This window comes from Cibotium barometz, chromosome 25 (assembly GCF_041138505.1).
Source record: "Cibotium barometz isolate CiBa-2024 chromosome 25, ASM4113850v1, whole genome shotgun sequence".
Taxonomy (NCBI): Eukaryota; Viridiplantae; Streptophyta; class Polypodiopsida; order Cyatheales; family Cibotiaceae; genus Cibotium; species Cibotium barometz.
Window position 1 is genome coordinate 41,787,382 of NC_141070.1, and position 20,632 is coordinate 41,808,013.

At 44.0% G+C, this 20,632-nt stretch overlaps 1 protein-coding gene across 3 annotated transcripts; it reads left to right on the forward strand.

The window, feature by feature from the left end:
- Positions 1 to 4,059: 4,059 nt before the first annotated feature.
- Positions 4,060 to 20,047, forward strand: LOC147624580 (DUF21 domain-containing protein At4g33700-like). 3 transcript variants are annotated; one of them, XM_086819596.1, is made up of 12 exons: positions 4,384 to 4,558; positions 5,080 to 5,156; positions 5,250 to 5,333; positions 5,489 to 5,602; positions 5,829 to 5,915; positions 7,770 to 7,909; positions 8,029 to 8,116; positions 8,510 to 8,586; positions 18,704 to 18,882; positions 19,005 to 19,273; positions 19,546 to 19,586; positions 19,909 to 20,047. In XM_086819596.1, the coding sequence occupies exons 1-12, from the start codon at positions 4,384 to 4,386 to the stop codon at positions 20,006 to 20,008; spliced, it is 1,431 nt and encodes a 476-aa protein (XP_086675722.1). In that variant the 3' UTR covers positions 20,009 to 20,047. The 3 variants fall into 3 exon arrangements, with proteins under 3 accessions (XP_086675725.1, XP_086675722.1, XP_086675723.1); XM_086819597.1 differs by lacking the exon at positions 19,909 to 20,047 and having other exon boundaries at positions 19,546 to 19,590; XM_086819599.1 differs by lacking the exons at positions 7,770 to 7,909; positions 8,029 to 8,116 and having other exon boundaries at positions 4,060 to 4,558.
- Positions 20,048 to 20,632: the final 585 nt, after the last annotated feature.

Here is a 20,632-nt window from a genome sequence, read left to right on the forward strand (position 1 = left end):
GCCGCTATCTCTCACTCCTTCCCTCACACTTACACAAGCACACCAAAGTAGCTCAACAAGGCCGCCACCACTACACCTCAAGTGTAGCCCACTGATATCTCTCACTCCCTCCTTCACACTTACACTCACACAAGCATTGAAGGCAAGTGATAGGCAAAATAGAGACTCACACACACACATCACACAAGCAATGAAGCAAGAGATAGCCAAGGTTTGAGAGAAGAATAGAGCACCATCTTCACTTGAGAGCATACAAGAGTGCATAAAAGAATGAGGATTTAGAGTTACAATTTAACTGTTATACTTGGCTCATATTGTGAATTCACACTTGGCTAACCAATGTGAAAACGAGTCCTAGTGCATCCAAGACTACTTACACTCGTGCAAACACCTTGTCATATAGCTAGTAACTCTAACCTTATTATCCCATGTGCTGTGCTTTTCATATACAAACAATGATCGCACCTTTCATATACAAGTAGCGATTGCACATGTAAAATAATCCATTATAAGAGAAATATGAATTCTCTAGTGCCTAGGCCAATGAATGTGAAAAATATGTGGTGGCCGACCGCGGTGCCATAGAAGTCTAGCACTTAACAATGCCATTGTTTTCTTCTCAAACCCTCAAAGAATAATAAGATTAGCCTAGTTTGGCTCAATTTTACCTCAACAAGGCATCTACTGTTCAAGTTCTTAAGGGAGTTTATATAATGTCTTATTGACTTGTGTTCAAGAAGCTTGAATTAAAACAACTATGGAACAGAGCTATGCTTGATACTAGTCTTCGAGAAGCTCGTGTGGTAAATACTAGCTCGAGGTCCTCCATAGTCCCTTTTTGTGAATCTTTCAGCATTTGGAACCACAACAAAGCATTTTCTTATATGGTTAATCCAAAGGCACATCGATCTGAGTTCTGGGATCGGTTACTCTCTCAACCATACAAATTTGTCTAAATCCAGCTATTTGGTTGTAGGGCCCCTTGCTCCATCAAATTTTAACACTAACTTGGATATATGAGAGGCTCTAATCCTTGGATGGTCATGAGCATACTTATCTCTCATTCCTCTAGGCAGTCTGACCACCGTGTGAACAAAATCTAGTACTCTTCTCATTTCGTTGGTGATATGAGCTCATGCTCTAGGTTTTGGAGGCTCAACTCATGGCTTTGGAGATTATAGATTTTGGAATCGAGCAATTTTACCTTGGGATTGACGATCATATTTTTAAGATTGACTGATTTGACTATGTGCAAACTAGTAGTGTTAGCCAGTGTGGTGCCTTGACTGTTATGTAACTATTGCACGTCTACTAAATATTTACGCCCACGTTCAATGATGATTATTGCCAATTTAAGGCTTATTATGTCACTTACACACGATTCTCCTTAGTTGTTCAATGATTGCACCTGCCTAGTTAAAACGATTTTATTACAAGGGTCGACCCCAAACGATCCTACTCTTGGACCGGAACAATCCGACTAGATGCACGATTCCACTTACAACGAGTTTTTTCCTTATTTTTTATTGGATTTTTGTGTGGTACCTAGCTTAGCAATGGTACCAAAATGGTTATTCTACCATGCAAACATCAAAATGAATAATTATTGGGGATGAATTGAAAGAATGGACTAATTTTTTTTCCATTGGACATAGTGAAAAAATTCTTAATTTAGCCTAATTAACCTAATTAACCTTATCTACTGCTTATGATGCCAATGGAAAAGCCTCAATCTTATAAGAGAGATTGCTAACCTCAATCTTACAAGGGGGAGCTCAACTCAATTATCTATCTTCACCAATGAAGGAAAAACAACAAAAACACAAGAAAAGGGTTATGGGTTAGGAAGAGCTTAATCTACTCACAAAACACACCATTACACTTCAAATCACACTCCAACTCAACACACAATCACTCCACCACAAGTGTTACAATTCATGGACAAGAAAAACAAACAAAGGACCATTAAAAATATCCCAATTCCGCTCTAGCACTAGCTCTACTCCTCGACAGGGTGCCTCTTGTGTAGAAAAGTTGTGTGCATATTGATGCTTCACCATCAATATGTGTGTTAGCATAGATGGGGGAGCACAACATGTACTTTCCTGTTAGCTGTCAACTCAATGACACTGAGTGCAATTGCTACTCCTTTTTTATACACATTTTGTAATCCCCACAATTTCTTAGATATTTCACATTGCATATGGCCATAGGGGCCCACCTTTGTAAATGAAAGCCAGCCATATAAGGCTTGTACATATGAAAAGAACATGCTTTGGGCACCCCGTAAGCGTGGGCGACTGGGCAAAGCCCATATATATATATGTGTGACTTATGAGGGTGTGGAAGGTCACTTTTTGCAATACAATCTATTATTGAACTCAAGCTTGTGAGCTCCTCTATTCTTGCTTCTCTTGTTATCTTCTTGTTCTTGCATGCTTCCATGTCTATATATCTTCTTGGCTATGGAGTCTTGTAAAGCTTGCTTGCTTGCATGTGTGAGTGCTTGAGTGTGTGTGTGTGCACATGAGGTGAGCTTGCTTGCTTGCTTGATTAAAAAGTATGTAGTAATCTATACTTTTTATTATTTCACAATAAATATTACACCATATTCTCTCTCTCTCTCTCTCTCTCTCTCTCTCTCTCTCTCTCTCTCTCTCTCTCTCTCATGCACACACGCGGGCGCACGCATGTATATCAATGTACATAGAATTTGTACATTGTGGGATGCACACACGCACACACATACACACATATGCATATCAATGTACATAGAATTTGTAAGTAGATGTTAGATAAGTTTTACATTCATTTTCCTTTTTTCTTTACAATGAGCTAGGAACGTCAAAGAAACGGAACCATAATCCAATCACGATTATCATTACGTCTTCTCACTAACATAAACTTTGGGATCCAAGTTAAGCAAACATTCAAATCTTTAAGAGAGATGTTTGAATATTTAGTGCACTTCTCCTAAAAAAGCATAAAGAAATGCAAGAATGGGGCCTTCTCTTGAAAAAGCATAAAGAAATGTTTTACATAAACTTTCCAAACCCACAATCAGCCCTCATCTGCATAAGAGTCACCATTCAACAGATTACACATCAAATCCGATCTATCATCCTTTGAAACAAAAGAGGATTCCCCCCAAGATAAGTGGTATCCCAACAAGATGCATGCCTCAATCAAAGCTTCAGATGTGCAACCCCTAGGGGTCTGTTTCTCCAAGATCTCCCCTTTCATCTCCACTTTTTGAAACCATATTTTAACAGTTCGTTTGGACCCCACTGGTTCTCAATCGGTGCCAAAAATGTAACTAGCTTGTTTGACCTTCTTATACCACCTCTGTGTTCTAGGGCCATACCAAGTTGTCTTGATCTTCACCCTCTTCCTTTGTCTCACAAGTTCCACTAGTTGTAAATAAATTTGTTAATACTTTACCTATACAAGCTAGCTTGTTTATCTCCTATCTCTTTGTGTCTTGGTGTTAAAAGAAAATATTAATATAATTATCATTTTGTCTATACAAGCTAACTTGTTTCCTCTTCCATAAATTGTTGCAAAATAATTTGTTAATATAATTTTCATTTACCTATACATGCTAGCTTGTTCAATTGGAAAAAAAGTTAGCTTGCATTCTTGCATTTCTTTTTGCTTTTCTATACAAGCTAGCTTGCATTCTTGCATTTCTTTTTGCTTTTCTATACAGGCTAGCTTTCATTCTTGCATTTCTTTTTGCTTTTTTGAGGAGAAGGCCTCATTCTTTGTGTATTTTATATAAATATTATTGGTCCCAAAAAGAAAAAAAAAGAACTTTTGAAACAAAGGCCCCATTCTTGCATTTCTTTTTGCTTTGAGGAGAAGCACGCTCAACATTCAAACACACCTCTTAAACACAGCAAGCTTTGAGTACAAAATTTAACTTTTCTAAGTGAAAAAAACATATTTTATGAAAATTTTAAAAATAATTTCAAATTTAATAATTTTTTTTCAATGTTATGCATTTTGCAAGCATGGGCGTAAAAATGTGATAAATGGCCTGAATATGGAACTTGATTTAACGTCGGCCGGACATCGGTGTGAAAGGCCTAGGGTCGCACCGGCTGGCGTTCATGGCCAGCTCTCTTCTCACGCACACACACACGCACGCATCCAACCCACGAGAGCTCCAGAGCACAGGAACACACTTCATAGCCATAGCCATAGCCATAGCCATAGCCATAGTCATCCATTCCATACGAAGAGCGGTGTCGTGCTTCCATTGCTCAGCATGCCGTACATGCCATACATGCAACGTGATATGTAGACAGTAGCAGGCATTATTTGTGATACTAGGGTTTGCATTTCAGAGGGAAACTCGCCTGCTTCTGAGACAGTATACAGATGGCTGAGCACCATTGCTGCGAACCTTCTTTTTGGCTTCACCTTTTTATCGTTGCATTTCTGGTGCTTTTCGCCGGCCTCATGTCCGGACTTACCCTGGGTCTGATGTCTTTGGGGCTTGTAGACCTTGAAGTACTCATGAAATCCGGCACCCCCAAGGATAAAAAATATGCAGGTAAGCTCCTTTAAGCTCACTTTAGGTCTGTTTTCACCGTCTCTATGTTTGTGAAAAAACATCTGTGTTCTGGCTGCTTGCACATTACTGCCTCCTCTTCTCTGCGCCGAGAGAGCACCTTTGGGCATGGCTGGATGCATTGAGCAGCTACTGATCTGGTCGCAACAAGAAAAGGGAATCAAATTTTTACCCATGGTAGTCACCAAGGAAAAGGAGGTCCTTCCACTCCATTTGGAGGACCTCCTTCACACCCTCCAGTTGCTGGCTCGGACATGATGCAACAGCGTCGAGCTGCCTTCTTGTGCACTAGGATAAGGTCGGTGCCTTATAAACAAGGGAGATGCCACCTCTGTCAATTCTTGGAGCTTGGTGCTCAAGAGCCTGTTCCCTACAGCATAGCCCCACCCATAGCCAGGACATGTGGACTGGGAAAGGCAGCACCACTGTGTAAGCAGCATGAGATTCCATGTGTAAAGCGTTAGCATGGTAATTGAAAGGTTTGCCTCTTTGATATTGGGCAGCTAAAATTCTTCCTGTGGTGAGGAACCAACATCTATTGTTGTGCACACTTCTGCTTGGAAACGCCCTTGCTATGGAGGTATGATTGATTTTATGAATTTGAATAGCCATTACTTGATTTCTATGAACAAAAAAGATTATTTTGATGGGTTGCTTGCATTATGTTTTGCAGGCTTTGCCTATATTTCTGGACTCATTGGTGAATGCCTGGGGTGCAATCCTGATATCAGTGACGATGATTTTGCTGTTTGGTGAGGTGAGCATTTCGATGCATTTCATGTCATATGGGTCTTTCTGCTCCAAGCTTGAGTCATGGATAGTGCTTGCATTGAAAATAAAATAGTGGAGAGCTTTTAATTTTCTGTTCCACCAAATGTATGGACAAGTGTTTTTTGATCTTTTTTGCAACAGATTTTCCCTCAAGCCATTTGTTCGAGGTATGGACTAGCTGTTGGGGCAGCAATGACTCCCGTAGTTCGGCTGCTGGTCATCTTGTTCTTCCCAGTAACTTATCCCATAAGCAAGGTATGTGGCCAGCTGGCTTTGATATGCATTTTCCCCTTCTTTTTTGAGAGTATAATTATGTCTATACTACTATATTAGGTGCCAGGGTCCAAATCCCAGACCTACATGTCAACAGGCTGGAGTTACTGCTTGGCCTAGAGCTTGTTGGAGGCAAATTTTGCCCATTTTCAAAGAAAACTGGTCCTCTTTTTGCTTTTAAGGATTCTTGTTTTTTCTCTCACTTCAGTTGCTGGACTACTTACTTGGAAAGAGTCACAAGGCATTGTTCCGTCGAGCAGAATTGATGACCTTTGTTCACATGCATGGAAATGAGGTATGTGGTTCTTGGATAAAATCTTTGTGCACTTTGTTATATTTCGATTTTTAGCATTTTGGTTTTTTGGTGATACATATTACATAGTTTAGTTCACGAAAATTAGGCTGTATACCAAGGGAGTCTTAGACAAGCTAGTGTGCTGGTAAGACCTAGCCACACAGGTGGTGTTTGTGAGTCACTGAATTTAATCCCCTTGATCCTTCTAGTAAACAAAATTAGATCTGAAAGACCAGATTACAACACTCACAGACATGTAATGACCGCAAAAAGGGAGGGGAGGGAGGAAATAATGCCAGATTATGCTGCTTTGGCCTCTGGTCAAGCAAATGCTAGAGCTCCAAATGCAAAGAAGCATACTGCCTGTCCTCTATAGTCCGGAAGCTGCCCTGAATGTGCTCCCATCGGCCAAGAAGAGTATGGGATGAGATTGGTACATAGAGGGTAAATGACCTTTGCTGGAGGTGTCACTGAGCCCTTGATGGTCTCTTAGCACTGTTCCAAGTCCGCAAAAAAATTTCAAGAAAAAAGCAGATTACATCAGTAGATGTGGCAAGTCACTAGAGACATTACAGGCAAAGTGAAGTGCTTCAAGACATTGCGACTGTTGTTTGATTCATATGGAGTTCATGGCCTTCAGAATCTCTATTTTCTGGTTGACTGGCTGCCTGATCTGCTGCTCTTACCAGCCTGACCTGTCCGTATATGTCTGCCCAGGCCACCTAGCTGTCTGCCACCCATCCACATCTGTCCGTGCCCAAATGTGGCTCCTTCTGGTCATCCTGCTAACCATATCATGCTGTGGCATACAACAATGCACTGGTGGTGGAATGCTGAGGTTTGCATTCCTTGAACCTGCAATCAGAGTTTGGCATAGATCTAGACCCAGTTTGAGACAGATTGTTAGGAATAATGCCCAATTACTCTAGACGAACTCTAGGTCATGTCATTAGTATTTATATTGTATCATATGTGTCCATGTAAACATCAAGTGCCTTTGCAAAAATAACCTTGTTGCTGATGCTCTTAGTTGGAAGGCCACCATTCAAACCTTGCAAGAGTCCACTGGGTTGGAGATTCAAGGCAAAGATTTGGATAGGATGAAGGCATAGTATGCAGATTCTCTAGAACTAAGTGATAGGGGGGCTAAAAGAGGGTCCTTGAAGGCTCACGGGAGCTCCATTGGTCGCTACTCTTCACTCCATGCTACTGCACCATTCAGTAAGCACATGCTCCTGAACTCCCCTGCAGGCTGCAAATTTGAGTTAGTAATTTTGAGGAACACCGTCTACCCTTTTGACTCTTTCATCTTGAGGAGTGCCTTGGATTTAGCAAAGAGGGATTTGGTGATCCATCTGAGCAAGTGCACCAGTGGATGGTGCATCTATCATGAGTGTTCTCAACAAGTAATTCATTAGGAGATGCTAGAACAGTGGCGGGTACTTCATTAGGAAGAGTTGGATTGGAGGTTTTGTTGGGATACAGGTTCTTGTGTTAACACAATGAGAGTGCAACACTAGCTTTAAGAGTTTCATCCCAGTTCTCAAGGCAATGTGGCATTTAGTGCCTTGGGTCAGTACAGTCTTGGGTTTGTCTATTCTTTTGTGCCGTGCCTATTTGAGAATAGTACAATTGAGGACAACTGTAATCTCTGTGGGGGACAGTGTGATGCACCTGCACAGCATGATCAGGGTTAGCAAGCTGACCGGCAGGAACCACGTTTGGGAGTGAACACATGTGGATGGGCAGCAACGGGGAATGTATAGCTGTGCAAATGCCTGTACCAGGAGCCTTTTTTTTAGTGATGATTCAAGAAGTTACAACCTGATCAGTGTTATGTTGTACTGATTAAAGGCTGGAAAAGGTGGAGAATTGACACATGATGAGACTACAATTATTACTGGTGCTTTGGAGCTAACACGAAAAACTGCGAAAGATGCCATGACTCCCATTGCCTCTACTTTTAGCATTGATGTAAATGAAAAGCTTGACATGTACGGCGTTCTGGATCGATTTCCAGCCCTTTACCGCTGAATCATTTTCTCTGTCTGATTGAACACACTCTTTGCAAATACTTATTCAAACGTAGTTTTTACTTTTTTGGGTGCTCCAGAAAGACAATGCATTTGATAATGACAAAAGGACACAGTCGAGTTCCTGTGTATTCAGGAACACCAACAAATATTATTGGCCTCATTTTGGTAATTATGCTTCTATTTGTTTACTTTTTCCTGAAAAATCTTTGTTTAATGTTTAAAAAGAATCAAGAAAGAGCACTTCTGTGATTTGTGTCAGCTCAGTATTACATTTTTTGTTTAGCTTCATGAGGGTAAAAGATCTTCATAGATAGTTTGTATCTAGCCTGCAGCTTAAGAGGCTATAGCACACTGGTTTGCTGAAAATTATAAAACTGTCTTGTTTTTCTCTGTTAGCTTGGATGTCATGCATAATGTGTGTGTGTGTGTGTTTTGTTTTTGTGGGGGGGGGGGGGGGGGGGGGTTGGGTTTTTGAGTGCGCGTGCATTTAATAATAACATCATTATTATTCTTCCCCACCAAAAAGGAGCTTTTATAAGCTACACTTTTTTCCTCCAGGCAAAGAACCTGCTCACAATTCTTCCCGAAGAGAAGTTGCCTGTGAGACAGCTTACTACAATACGGAAAATCCCAAGGTTATTTGCTTTAGCATTTTCATATTGTTTCAGCAATTTTTAAAGATTGACTTTGGAGCCAACATGCTTAATACATTTGTTTTAACCAACTTACTAGTCCAACATGGCTTATTACATTGCACTGCCCTCTTAACTTTTGCACATGGATCTTACTTTTTGAAACAAAGACTCAAAAAAGTCCAAGCAAGTTAGCTTCTCATAAGTTGAGAACTTGCCTTCTCTTATCCTTGCATTATCGATGCACTCTATTTGGTGGCTGCACCCTTCCTCATGTCCAGAATGCTCTTTGCTTGTCTTTGTGTCAAAGTTGTGGAGAGGCTTTCTAATGGCACAACTTGTGGGCTGTGTAAATAGCTCTTCCCTTCAGTATTTCTATAATGCGCTTGAACTTATAGAGTTGAACACATGTTGGCTAGGGTTAACGTGGTACTTCTCTTCTCTATATTATCTTACGGGAGAGTTTCACAAAGCTGCCAAGTGACAAGAATTTAGAGGTTGGGGAAGGTAGAGTTGAACACATGTTGGAAAGAGTCAGGCTATTTACACATCCATCTCTGCCCCAACCTGCTCCACTGACAGCCCGAAGAATGGGGGCTCACTCCTGTCTCATTTTCTTTTAGCACGGGAAGGAAAGGAAAGAGTCAGGGTATTTACACATCCATCTCTGCCCCAACCTGCTCCACTGACAGCCCGAAGAATAGGGGCTCACTCCCGTCTCATCACTTATGGATGGATCATGGACGCGGAGTCTTCCCCCTCCATCCTGTGCCCACTTGCCTGTTCCACTGACAGAGCGATAAAAACAGGGATTGTGTGTAAGCCACGCCATCAGTTCCCCATCCATCCTGTGCCCAGTCGCATGTTCCGCTGACAGGGCAATAAAAACAGGGATTGTGTGTAACCCATGCAATCGGTTCTCTATTGGGAGTAATTTGGTGTTTCATCTGCAAGTGGAAGGTCTGCATGCCTCATGCTCAAGGCATGAAGAAAAAGAGTCTCTTGAATGCCATGACAGCCCATGTGCTGGAAATCCAGGTAGAACTATGGACCTTTAAAAATATTTATTATTTTATTCCCTTGAGGGAGTTGCCAACCTGTGACTCATTTTTTTTTATTAAATGCATTACTGTGAAGTCCAAATATTCTTCAAATCCTGGAACTTTTACCTTTATACCATAAATTATGGTTTCTTAAACCTTTTTTGTTACCCTCGTTTTCAAGACAGGCCTTTTGTGCATTGGCACGTAACTAACAAACAGTTTTAAGAAATGGCATGTTATGGTATCATTCACAGCAATATCTGAACATGTTCTACTTCTTATCTCTATGTGCATCCTCAGAAGATCTTGAGTCCAAAGGTAGGGTTATTCATATGGAAAAGACATCAACTTAAAATTATATATAGAGGAAAAATGAACCATATTTCATAAATGAATAACAAAGAATTTAAAGACACACTTACCACCTGTCTACAGCCCAAAAATATGGTCAGAATACAAGAATACAAATTCAAGCACATGGTTCATGGGCAGGCGTCCCCTACTTGTGAACTAGACCCACAAGTCTTGCATGCAGTAAAAGCGTTCACGTAAAAACAGTTTTGTGCATGAAAGTATGCCATGCATAAGAATGTGATGGACAATCTTCCTTTCATTTAGCTTGTAACAGGCGTAGACATTACATCCCCATGCCAACTGGAATACCATACTCTGAATGTGGGCGTGGACGAAAATCCATGGCCTCACATATCCAACCTACTTACCCTTGGCATAGACATAAATCCCTTGCTATGACTGCCAATCCACATGACCCTTGGCATAGACATATGTCCCTTGCCTTAAGGCGTCATGTCCACTATAGAGCTCGTCCGTACATCTAAAGCTTGTCGAGAGGTCGGAAGCACAGAGAATGCGCAAATAGTGACATCCCCCCAGCTTCTAAACAATTGATCGTAACTTAAAAACTTCCAAATATGTTGCGAAGAGCTGTGGATACTTTTGAAAGTATACCCCATCCATCCACTTTATTTCCATAGGCTAATAGTTCTTGAACTTCGCAAGGTAGCGTGTTTGAAGTTTGCCACGTGCAAGCTTACGCTTCTTGTGAAACACAATCTGCTCAAGCTATAACACCTCTTGTAGCTCATCCACTTCTTGTGGATCTTCCATAACCAAGCTCTGTAGACTCGAGTCCCACATGCTTGCGCAAGAGGCTTACATGGAATGCATTGTGAGTTTTCCAATGATTTGGCAAAGCCAACCATAAAGCCATTCATTGATCTGCTCAATGACTTTGAATGGTCCGTAATACTTGATAGAGAGCTTAGGACACATCCCATCTTTTGCAGGCCTGTTCCAAACTCTAGCTTTCTCAGCCCTTGATTGGCTTGAGCACTTGGTGAAAACTGAGATGAATGATGGGATTTAGGCCTACCCTATTTATACTCCTCCTCAGGAGCAGTCGGCCAGCTAAAAAACAGCTTATTGTCCCACGACTGGTGAAATTCAGCAATAAATGCTGAATTATATCCCAAAAAATACTGCCTTTTTTCCCTAACAGGCTGAAAGTGATGCGCCTGCTTCTGATTGGCTGGACACCACTTTTGTCCACAATCCCAAGGCTGGGCAGCCTGTATGGGCTGCCCCATACATGCCCTACAGCCATCTAAAGGCTGTAATCCCCTGGAGATTGCCTGATCTGTGCCCTAGGGCTGTCCTAGAGCCCCTCCATGGCTGGTGGGTTTAGCCTGGGCCTGCCTGGCCCTCATGAGGGTGGTTCTACACCATTCCCGTGCCCACACTTAGATCCGGGGTAGCCCTATGGGCTGGCCCCTTGTCCTAAACCTAATCTACTCAGTGATCTGGCATCCGGTACCAAACCAGATACAGAGAACCACTGACATCATTCTAGAGGGAGACTCACAGCGCGGACTGGCACTGTTTCATGTGCAGGATAGTGCACACCTGACCTTGGACTCATGTGCAGGACAATGCACACCTGACCTCAGACGACTGAGATGGATCCCTGGCTGACTCGTCCCAGACTGGGCTCACATGGGACCAGTTCACCATCCCAGGTCCTGCACCTTCTCTACAGAAATGTCTACGTGGCATCCAAGTGTGGGATGCACGTGACATCCCCTTCTGCTTAACTTGACGGAAGCTGCATAGCCTCCAAATAATCCGTCAATAATGCCGGATAGTCTTTGAAAAATTCTTTGTCGAGCCATACCGCTTCATGAGTTCCTCGGTCCTGAAACTTCGTGAGAAACTGTCGTAGTCTTCGGCCTGAGCCATGCTTGAAACAGTGCAGAAGGATCTGTTCTGGAACCATTACTTCTGCTTCATCAATAATGTCTGGTTCCGCTTCGTCTTTGACCTCTGAAGGGGGTGGACCTGCATATGGCTTTAACCAACTGACATGAAATACATCGTGCATAGTCCAACTTGGAGGTAGCTTTAACTGCATAGACACCTCATTAATCTTTTTCCGGATGGGAAATGGTCCGAAGCTCCTGAAAGACAACTTTGGGCATCGCTTGCCCACCTACTTCAATCTTTGCTTCATAATCCAAAGATACACCCAATCCCCTTCCGAAAACTTCATATCCCTTCGGTCTTTATTGGCCTGTCGAGTATAGGCCTCTTGTGCTTTAGCCAATCTGTCCTTTACTGACTCTAAAATCTCCTGGTAAGACTCCGTCACTCTGTTCGCCTCTGGTACTGAAGACGAAGTCCTGGTTAACAACGACTGGAAAGGTCTTCCAAACGCTGCCTCATATGGAGTCCTGCCAATAGCTGAAGAAAAAGAGTCATTCAAAACAGCTTGAACTAAAGGCAAAAACGATTCCCACTTACCTTGCTGATCGTGGACATAACACTTCAGCACATCAAAGGCCAACTGGTTGTATATCTCTGTCTGGCCATCTGTCTGTGGGTGGAATGCACTGGAAAAATTCAACTTAGTACCAAAATTATCAAACAATGCCTTCCAAAAATGACTGGTAAACTTGGCATCTCGGTCTGACACTATGGTCCTAGGAATCCCGCCAATCGGGTACCAATGCCGAATGAATAGCTGGGCAACATCCTCGGCGGTCACATTGGCCCTGCAAGGAATAAGCATAACAAATTTGCTGAACCTATCAACAATAGTTAAACACTGCGTATTACGCTTACTCGGGCTGGGAGACAGATTTGTGACCAAGTCGATCGAAATGTCCTGGAAAGGACCCTCAGGAAGTAGCAAAGGCTGTAACAACCCTATCTTCTTTCCACGAGGAGCTTTCACCTTTTGACAAAAGTCACAGCGTTGTACATATGTAAACACATCACGCCTCATCTTTGGCCAATAGTATTGCCATTCTAATTTCTCCAGAGTCGAATTCATGCCCCTATAACCACCTGTAATGGCGTCATGGGCATCATGGAGAAGAGCTGCCCGCAATGACTTCATGACACACAACCGGCCTTTGTAGAAAAGCCAACCATCGCGTATCAGAAAATGGCATGGTCCTGTGGCATCCAATGCCTGTTCCCACTGAGTACCGAATCCCTCGGAATCCGCGTACGTGTGCTTCATGTCCTCAAGTCTTGTACCAACAAGGTCAAGCTAGTGGTCTGAATCATAGCTACTTGTCCCTTCCTACTTAAAGCATCGGCCACTGGATTGGCCTTTCCTGGAAGGTACTCAATCATACCACCGAACTGCTGGAATATCTGACTCCAGCGGTGTTGTCGATCTCTCCACTGTGCACTTGGCACCGTCTGAATCCAGCGCAATGCCTGATGGTCAGTGCGAACCTCGAAGTCACGGCCATGCAGGAAATGTTTCCAATGTTTCAAGGCCTGTATAACTGCTAGGAGTTCACGATCATAGACTGAGTAGTTCTTTTCGGCGGGCAGTAACTTACGAGACATGTAAGCTACTGGATGACCATTCTGTTGCAATACACCTCCAATTGCGATGTTACTCGCATCGGTGATCACTTGAAATGGTTCGTCCCACGAGGCAAGGGCTAAACAAGGCGCTTCTGACAAAGCCACCTTGAGGTTCTAGAATGCCTCCAACGCTCGTGGAGTCATTCGAATCTTTTGCCTTCTTGTTTTCACTCCCTTTAGCAGATCGGTGAGGTCTGCCAAGAGGTCGGAAAACTTGTCAATGTGGGTGGAATATGCCTGGCATATACCCACAAATGATCTTATGTCATAAGCTGTCTGTGGTACTTCCCAGTTAACAATCTCGACCACTTCAGCCGGATCCAGTCGAATGCCTTCAGTACTAATTATATATCCCAAGTAATGTACCTGGAATAGATAAAATTCTGACTTCTTTTCATTGACGTAGAGCTCGTTGCTTTCCAGCAACTTAAGGACTTTCTCCACATCAATGTCATGCTGCTCAACTGTAGTTGAAAATATGAGTATGTCATCCAAAAATATGAACACACACTCTCCAATCAACTCCCGAAAAACACGCATCATCATGCGGTTAAATGTAGCTGGGGCGTTCGTCAAACCAAATGGCATGACCACAAATTCATAGTGGGCCCGTTCTGTACGGAAGGCTGTCTTGGGGATGTCCCCCTCAACAATCCGTACCTGGTGGTACCCACTCTTTAAATCCAGTTTTGAGAACACCTTTGCTCCATTCAGCCTCTCAAGAATATAGTCAATTCGAGGCATCGAAAATATGCTCTTGATAGTCAGCTTGTTGAGTGCACGATAATCGACACACAACCGGGAAGACCCATCTTTCTTCTTGACAAACAAGATCGGTGCTGCAAATGGCGATACGCTGGGGCGGATGAAGCCAGCTTACAACAATTCTTGGAGTTGGCGGTCCAACTCCGATTCCATTGCCTTAGAAAGGCGATACGGAAACTTGCTCGAGGGTTCCGAGCCTGGGAGGAGGTCAATCCTGTGATCCTCCGGTCTGGACGGGGGGAGCTGGGAGGGAGACTGTCCTGAAGAAAAATCTTCTGGAACTTTTCATGGAGAACCGAGTACTTCTCGGAAGCACTGGCCATCGTCTGGGCTGTCTGGATGTAAATCATCGCACACTGTGCGCCTTTCTTGACTGCTCGCTTAGCTTGCAAGTGGCTTATGAGCGGAAAGTTCGGAATACCGGGCTCACACTTAATGGTCACCGGGGTGTTTGACACATTCCGATTGATCTAGAACGTGTGCTTGTCCCACTTGACATCAGGAAGAAACTTGTGAAACCACTGGATACCCAAAATTATGTCTGCTCCTACAAGAGGGGCAACCATAAAGTCACGCACAAACTCTATGCCCTGAATCACTAACTTAGCACCTAGAGCTTCATACTTGACGCTCGTTGTCATACCTGTGCTAAAACCATAGTTGTTTCTCGTACGCGTACGAACCTGTTTGTACGTACGAGTCGTACGGTACGATACCGTACGAATTCGTACGATATCGTACGGTACGAGTTAGGTTCCCCCCCCCCCTTCCAAATTTTTTTTTCCTTGAAAAAAAAATTCCAAATGCTAAAAAAAAATAGAAACCCTGCTTTACGAAGATCCCAAATGCTCGCAATACTTCGCAACTTTCGTGTCCACTCAGTATTCCATATGGGGTTATGGAGAGACCTAAAAAATCTGGCGAGGTAGACTGGTAGTGTACACTTGATTGGTAGGATGAGAGAATCTTGCTACATCACTTGGGGATCCCTGGTATAGGTAGGCTAGACAATTAGATGCTCAAGTTATGCACAAGGGAGAACATTTGGACATGGCCATTTTGATCTAGAGAGGAGTCCCTAAACTTATCACCCTAGATGCACTCCTCGTATCTGTGCAAGGACAGTCCCTTAGTCATAAACGCTACACTGGGAGACCTTTGGTATTGCATTACCCATCCAGGTTCTTTTTTGGAGACAATCGGGAGATCCAACCGGGAGAGACACATATCCATGTACTGGTTTCTCAAGCACTGTAGACTCCTCCCCTCCCAACCTTCTCTCACATTCAAGCTTGAAGCTCCATAGCTTGTAAGTGTAAAAAATAAAAACCGTATTTTATCGTACCGTATCCCAAAATTTCATATCGTACCGAATATTCCCGTACGGTATCGTACCATACGGTATCGTATTTTCGTACTGTGACAACTATGGCTTAAACCCTCAACCTGTTTGTCTACCGGAGTCAGCTCGAAACGGGCACGCCTTGCGGCCTGTTCCGTGACCACATCCTCCGTGCTGCCGCTGTCAAACAAGACAACGACTCTCTGGCCACCTATGTAGCCAAAGGACTTGAGCAATTCGTTGCGCTCATACTCTTGGTCATGGGCGCCCTTCTGCTTATCTTCGAGCTCCCGGCTAATAATTGCTCCAACTGAAGCACCAGGGGTTGAAGAACTAGGGTTAGCCGCTGGGGTTTGTGTGGGAGCTGTGCTCACCACGGAAGCTGTGGAGGCGGCGGCGGCCTTTGGAGGCTTCTTCGGACAATCCCGAGAAGTATGTCCTTTTGTATGACAAAAGAAGCATCTACCCTCCTCCTTGTACTGAGAAAGCTCCTCAGCACTCAACTTGCCACCTGTCTTGCCTGCCTCCGCTTTCTGGTCTGGAGTAAGCTTAGACGCATTGTTCGAGTTCTTGGAACCAGAGGCTCCCGAGCTCTGTCCTGGGGAAGATCCTGTTTGGTTCTGGCTTTTGCCCCCCGAGGTGTTAGCCTTGGGAGAAGCCGGCTGGGAAGTCTTGGGCTTGCCACCATTGTGTTTCATTTCTGCACTCTGCGCAAGCGAGAGTGCGTCCTCAAAGGTGGCTGGCCTAAACATATGCACCTTCCATTGGATTTGCGTGTCCAGGCCATATAAAAACTGCCCTTTCTTGTCCGTATCAGATAAGCCTAATTGCAGACACAAGGTCGAAATTTTATTGGCAAACTGAAGGACTGGTTGCGCGTTCTGACGCGCTCCCCTGAACTCGTCTTCGAGTCGCTCAAGGTAGTGGGGCGGTAGAAACCGCTGCTTAAGGTCGCGGATGAATTCGTCCCACCCATAAATTGCCATACCTACTCTGGTGTGGGCATGAGCCCACTGAGTGCACCAAGGAATGGCCTCACCTTCCAAGAACCAACTAGCTAAGATCACTTTGTCAGTATCTGTTTTCCTAACTGCGGCAAAGTAAGCTTCAAATTGATGTAACCATGAATAAAGAGTTGTGGGATCGAGTTTACCATTATACTTACTGAAATTCATTTTCTCGGGAAAATGATTCGAGGGCGCCGCCGGTGTCAATCTGGCGTCCAAAGCTCTGAGGTAACGCTCGTGTTCCACTCGTTGCATGGCGTCGTCTTCTCGTTGTCGAATCTCCAATGCACGCATCTGCATCTCAAGCAAGGAGCTTGCTGCGGCTGTGACCCCGCGAGAGGGTCCCTGTGACGAGGATCTGGTATCTGGGATACGGAAGGAGAGGGAGGAGGAGATGGAAAACGCGACGCTGGAGAGTGAGAACGCTCCTCCAGAGCCAAAATCCGCGCCTTTTCCTCATCCAACTTGGCTGTCTGGTCTGCGATTGCTCGCATCATCTGCTGGAACATGTCTGTGACACTCAAGCCGGGTGCCCTAGCTGGGCTGCCTGGTGCACTCTGGTCCCATGGTTCTCCTGAGGGGCGGGCGGCTGAGAGGCCGGGTCCACTGTGGGTGCGGAAGGGCCATAAGATCTTGGAGACATCTAGACATCGGAAAGAGGATGACGATGAGGTATCGGTCTCCAGAAAGGGGGGGCTGGCGCCATGTCCCCAGGGGCAGCATCATTGTCCGAGGGCTGCTGAAATAAATGCTCAAAATGGTTCTCTGACATAACCGCATCCTCCAGGGGCCAGCCAAGCTGGCAGGTCTGATGGTGCCACTCCGCCCTGGAGGCTTGGTGGACGGTTCCGCCTCGGACCGGCGGCCTGCCGCTCGCCTAGCCCAGGATCCTTGGGGGCTGGGGCTTGGTGCTCTGGATCCTGAGGGATGGATTCACCCCCTCTGCCCTGATGAGGAGCTATGTTAGCACCAGGAGGAAGGACTACTGGTGGCGCTCACCTGGACTGATGGCGGGGCATGCTCTAGCAAGATGGCCCATGTGACGGCAAATGAAGCACTGCCTAGGGAGAGGCCAAAGTACTCAACTCTCTGCATAATAGGATCTCCTCGGAGGCATGTTAGAGAAATGACATGAGGAATGGACTCTAGAGAGGCGATGCAGATGCGAAGGGGGGAATCCCTACGGTCCGAGCTAGAACCAAAGTTGCAGTGGGAGGGGGATTCCATCACTCTCCCGATAACTCTGCCAATTACTGGAGTAGGGGAAGGTAGTACTTCTTGAGACCAGTAAAGCAAACTGTAATTGGGAAGCCCCAGACACCTGCCAAGGGGTCGGATGTTGTGTCAAAGCCGTGCTGCCACCTTGCAAAGAAGGCCTAGGCCGTGTCCAGTGCGATGGGGCTCAACTGCGTGACTTGATTCGATGCTGCAGGTGAATCAAACTCCACCTGATAGTATCCGCACCGAAGAGGATGAATATCACTAATCTTTTCCTGCGCCTGAGCGCAAGTCAAATTATGGTTGAAATTTATTTCTTCACTTTCCCCGCTGCTTAAAAACTGAAATTCTTCTCCCAGAAGCTGAAGAAAATTTTCATATATTTTTTGGGGATTTTTTTGGATTTTTCAAGGCAATTTGAGGCCTTTTGGGCTTAAAATAGGCCAAAAATTTTCTTTCGAGCTTTAAAAATTACTGAAATTTTTGAAATTTTCAAAAAAGTTTTCTGAACTCCTACATGACTCCCTAAAATTTCTAGCATGTCATTTGATCACCAAAATCCTTGAAATCCTCAAAACCATGGTTTTTCAATAAGAGAAAAACGTGAAGATGGGAGGGAGATAAGGAGAGCTGAAGACAGCTGCTGGCGTGGAGATTTTATTTGTTTTTTTGTCTTGTATGGTTTGTGAGGAGTATGTAGTTCTGTTAGAAAATTCCACTAATAAGCAGAGGTGCAAGAATAATGTAAAGTTACAATCCCTCACTATGTTGGCTTTTCAACAGCATGTCTAATGTCTGTGAAGCATGCCATTTATCAATTTTTGAAATGTATTTTTTATATGAAGGGTTGAAGAGAACATGCCACTCTACGACATCTTAAACGAGTTTCAAAAAGGGCACAGCCATATGGCAGCTGTTGTAAGATATAGTAAAGAGAAGCTGGAAGCTAGTAACATGAGCACAGATGTCAAGGGACTGGGGGGAAGAAGACTGAGTAGCTTGAAACAAGCCAAGGTGACGCAAGGTGTGGTTGGGTTCCAGAAACTCCCTGGAAATTGTGCTTTCTTAGTTCTTTTCTTGGGTATAACTGTCTCACTTTCTAACACTGCAGAACTGTATACTAACTGGGCTACCTTGCAAGAATAGGAATTCCCACGGCTATAGCGTTGGACATCCCCGAAGTTGGGAATTCAGCTGATGCTAGAAATCTGATTCTGGCAAAAAAACACCCTCTCCCCGTGTCCAGAAATGAGAATGAAGGGACAGCAGAGCATGCTAGAAGAGGTAAAAAGTGGGAGCGCACTGGTCAGGATGATCTTCTAGATGTAGGGGAGGAGTCCCTTCAAAATTTTCCTCAGGATGAAGAGATTGTTGGAATTATAACAATGGAGGATGTTATTGAAGAACTCTTACAGGTATGGCTAAAAATCTGTCTCTCTGTCATGAGCATGTGCACACACATGCATGCATGCACGCACAAAATGTTTGATTTCTTCTTTGTTGTCTAAACTTTATCAAGGTAAATCAACTAAAAATTTATCGAGTTTCTGTTTGACGCTCTCAAGCTGTTCTAGTTTGCAGTTAATTCTTTACATGCTTTACCCTCTTGAAACATCAGATAGCCACTTTGTTTCAAAAGGATGTAGTCACGATGCGTTTTACTGACATTATGAATGATATTTTGCAGGAGGAGATTTTGGATGAAACAGACATAGATATCCACAACAAGTAACATTGTTACCCTGTTCAAACTTTTTGTGTATTTACATGTGAATGGGGCTGATGTGCTGAAGAAAAGGAGACAGGTGGGCTGGGGATGAGGGGTGAGAGGGGGTGTCATGATGCACTCACATGATAAGGGAGAGGGTTGGGGGCGATGAGGGGTGAGAGGGGGTGTCATGATGCACGCACATGATAAGGGAGAGGGTTGGGGTTGGGGGGGATGAGGGGTGAAAGGGGGTGATGTGCTGTATGAAGGGGAAGGTGGGTTGTAGACAAGGGGTGATAAACCAAAATTTATGTTTTCTTACTTCTATTTACATTTTTTCAGGATAAAGTTGAACCTGTTGCCACGTGGAGGAAGGCTTCCTATTACACAGCATTCAAGATCTTTACCAACAGCATCAGTGTCTCCGTTGTCTTCATTTTGACATAATCCTCCTCCGTTAACTTAGCAGCAACACCTTCCGAGTCTAGTTCTTTAACAGACTTAACTTTTTCATCACAGTTACAAGCACTGAGGACAACACCTATGGTTGATGTGTCTCTCAATGCATCAACTCCTCAATCGCAGCCAAGGATCATCTTGTATTCACTGTCACATAGTTTGAACAGCAAAAGCAGTGTTTAAGGTAAGCATGTTTGTGACTTGCCATCTTGTGAATAAAATCCCTCTGCAGGCCATATAAAAACTAAAGAACTCAAACAGGAGCCCTTTCATGTAATTTGCAACGTTAATGTTATTTAATGTATGTTCATGTCTGCAGGAGCATCTTCTTTACAGGATAAAGGCCGACTAAGGTGTGAGGGTTCTGCCAGCAGCAACTTTGATTATAAAACATCTTGTAGTCTTTATGTTAGTTATATCTTGGTAATCTGTCCATCCTCTCCCCTACCTCTATCTTCTTGTTGAACATGGCATAGGTCTCAACAAGGGCTTGTGGTTTCCCATCATTGGCTTGGAGGAACTCTTGGAGTCGCAGTTTGCAGATGACACTGCAGCTTATTTCTGTAGCACAGAGGGTAATCATAAGAGATTCGCAGCAGCCATTGAA

Coding starts and splice junctions, on each gene's coding strand:
- LOC147624580 (XM_086819596.1), top strand. CDS start 4,384: ATGGCTGAGCACCATTGCTGCGAACCTTCTTTTTGGCTTCACCTTTTT. Junction 8,587..18,703: donor ACAATACGGAAAATCCCAAG/GTTATTTGCTTT, acceptor TTTTATATGAAG/GGTTGAAGAGAACATGCCAC. Junction 18,883..19,004: donor ACAAGCCAAGGTGACGCAAG/GTGTGGTTGGGT, acceptor TTGCAAGAATAG/GAATTCCCACGGCTATAGCG.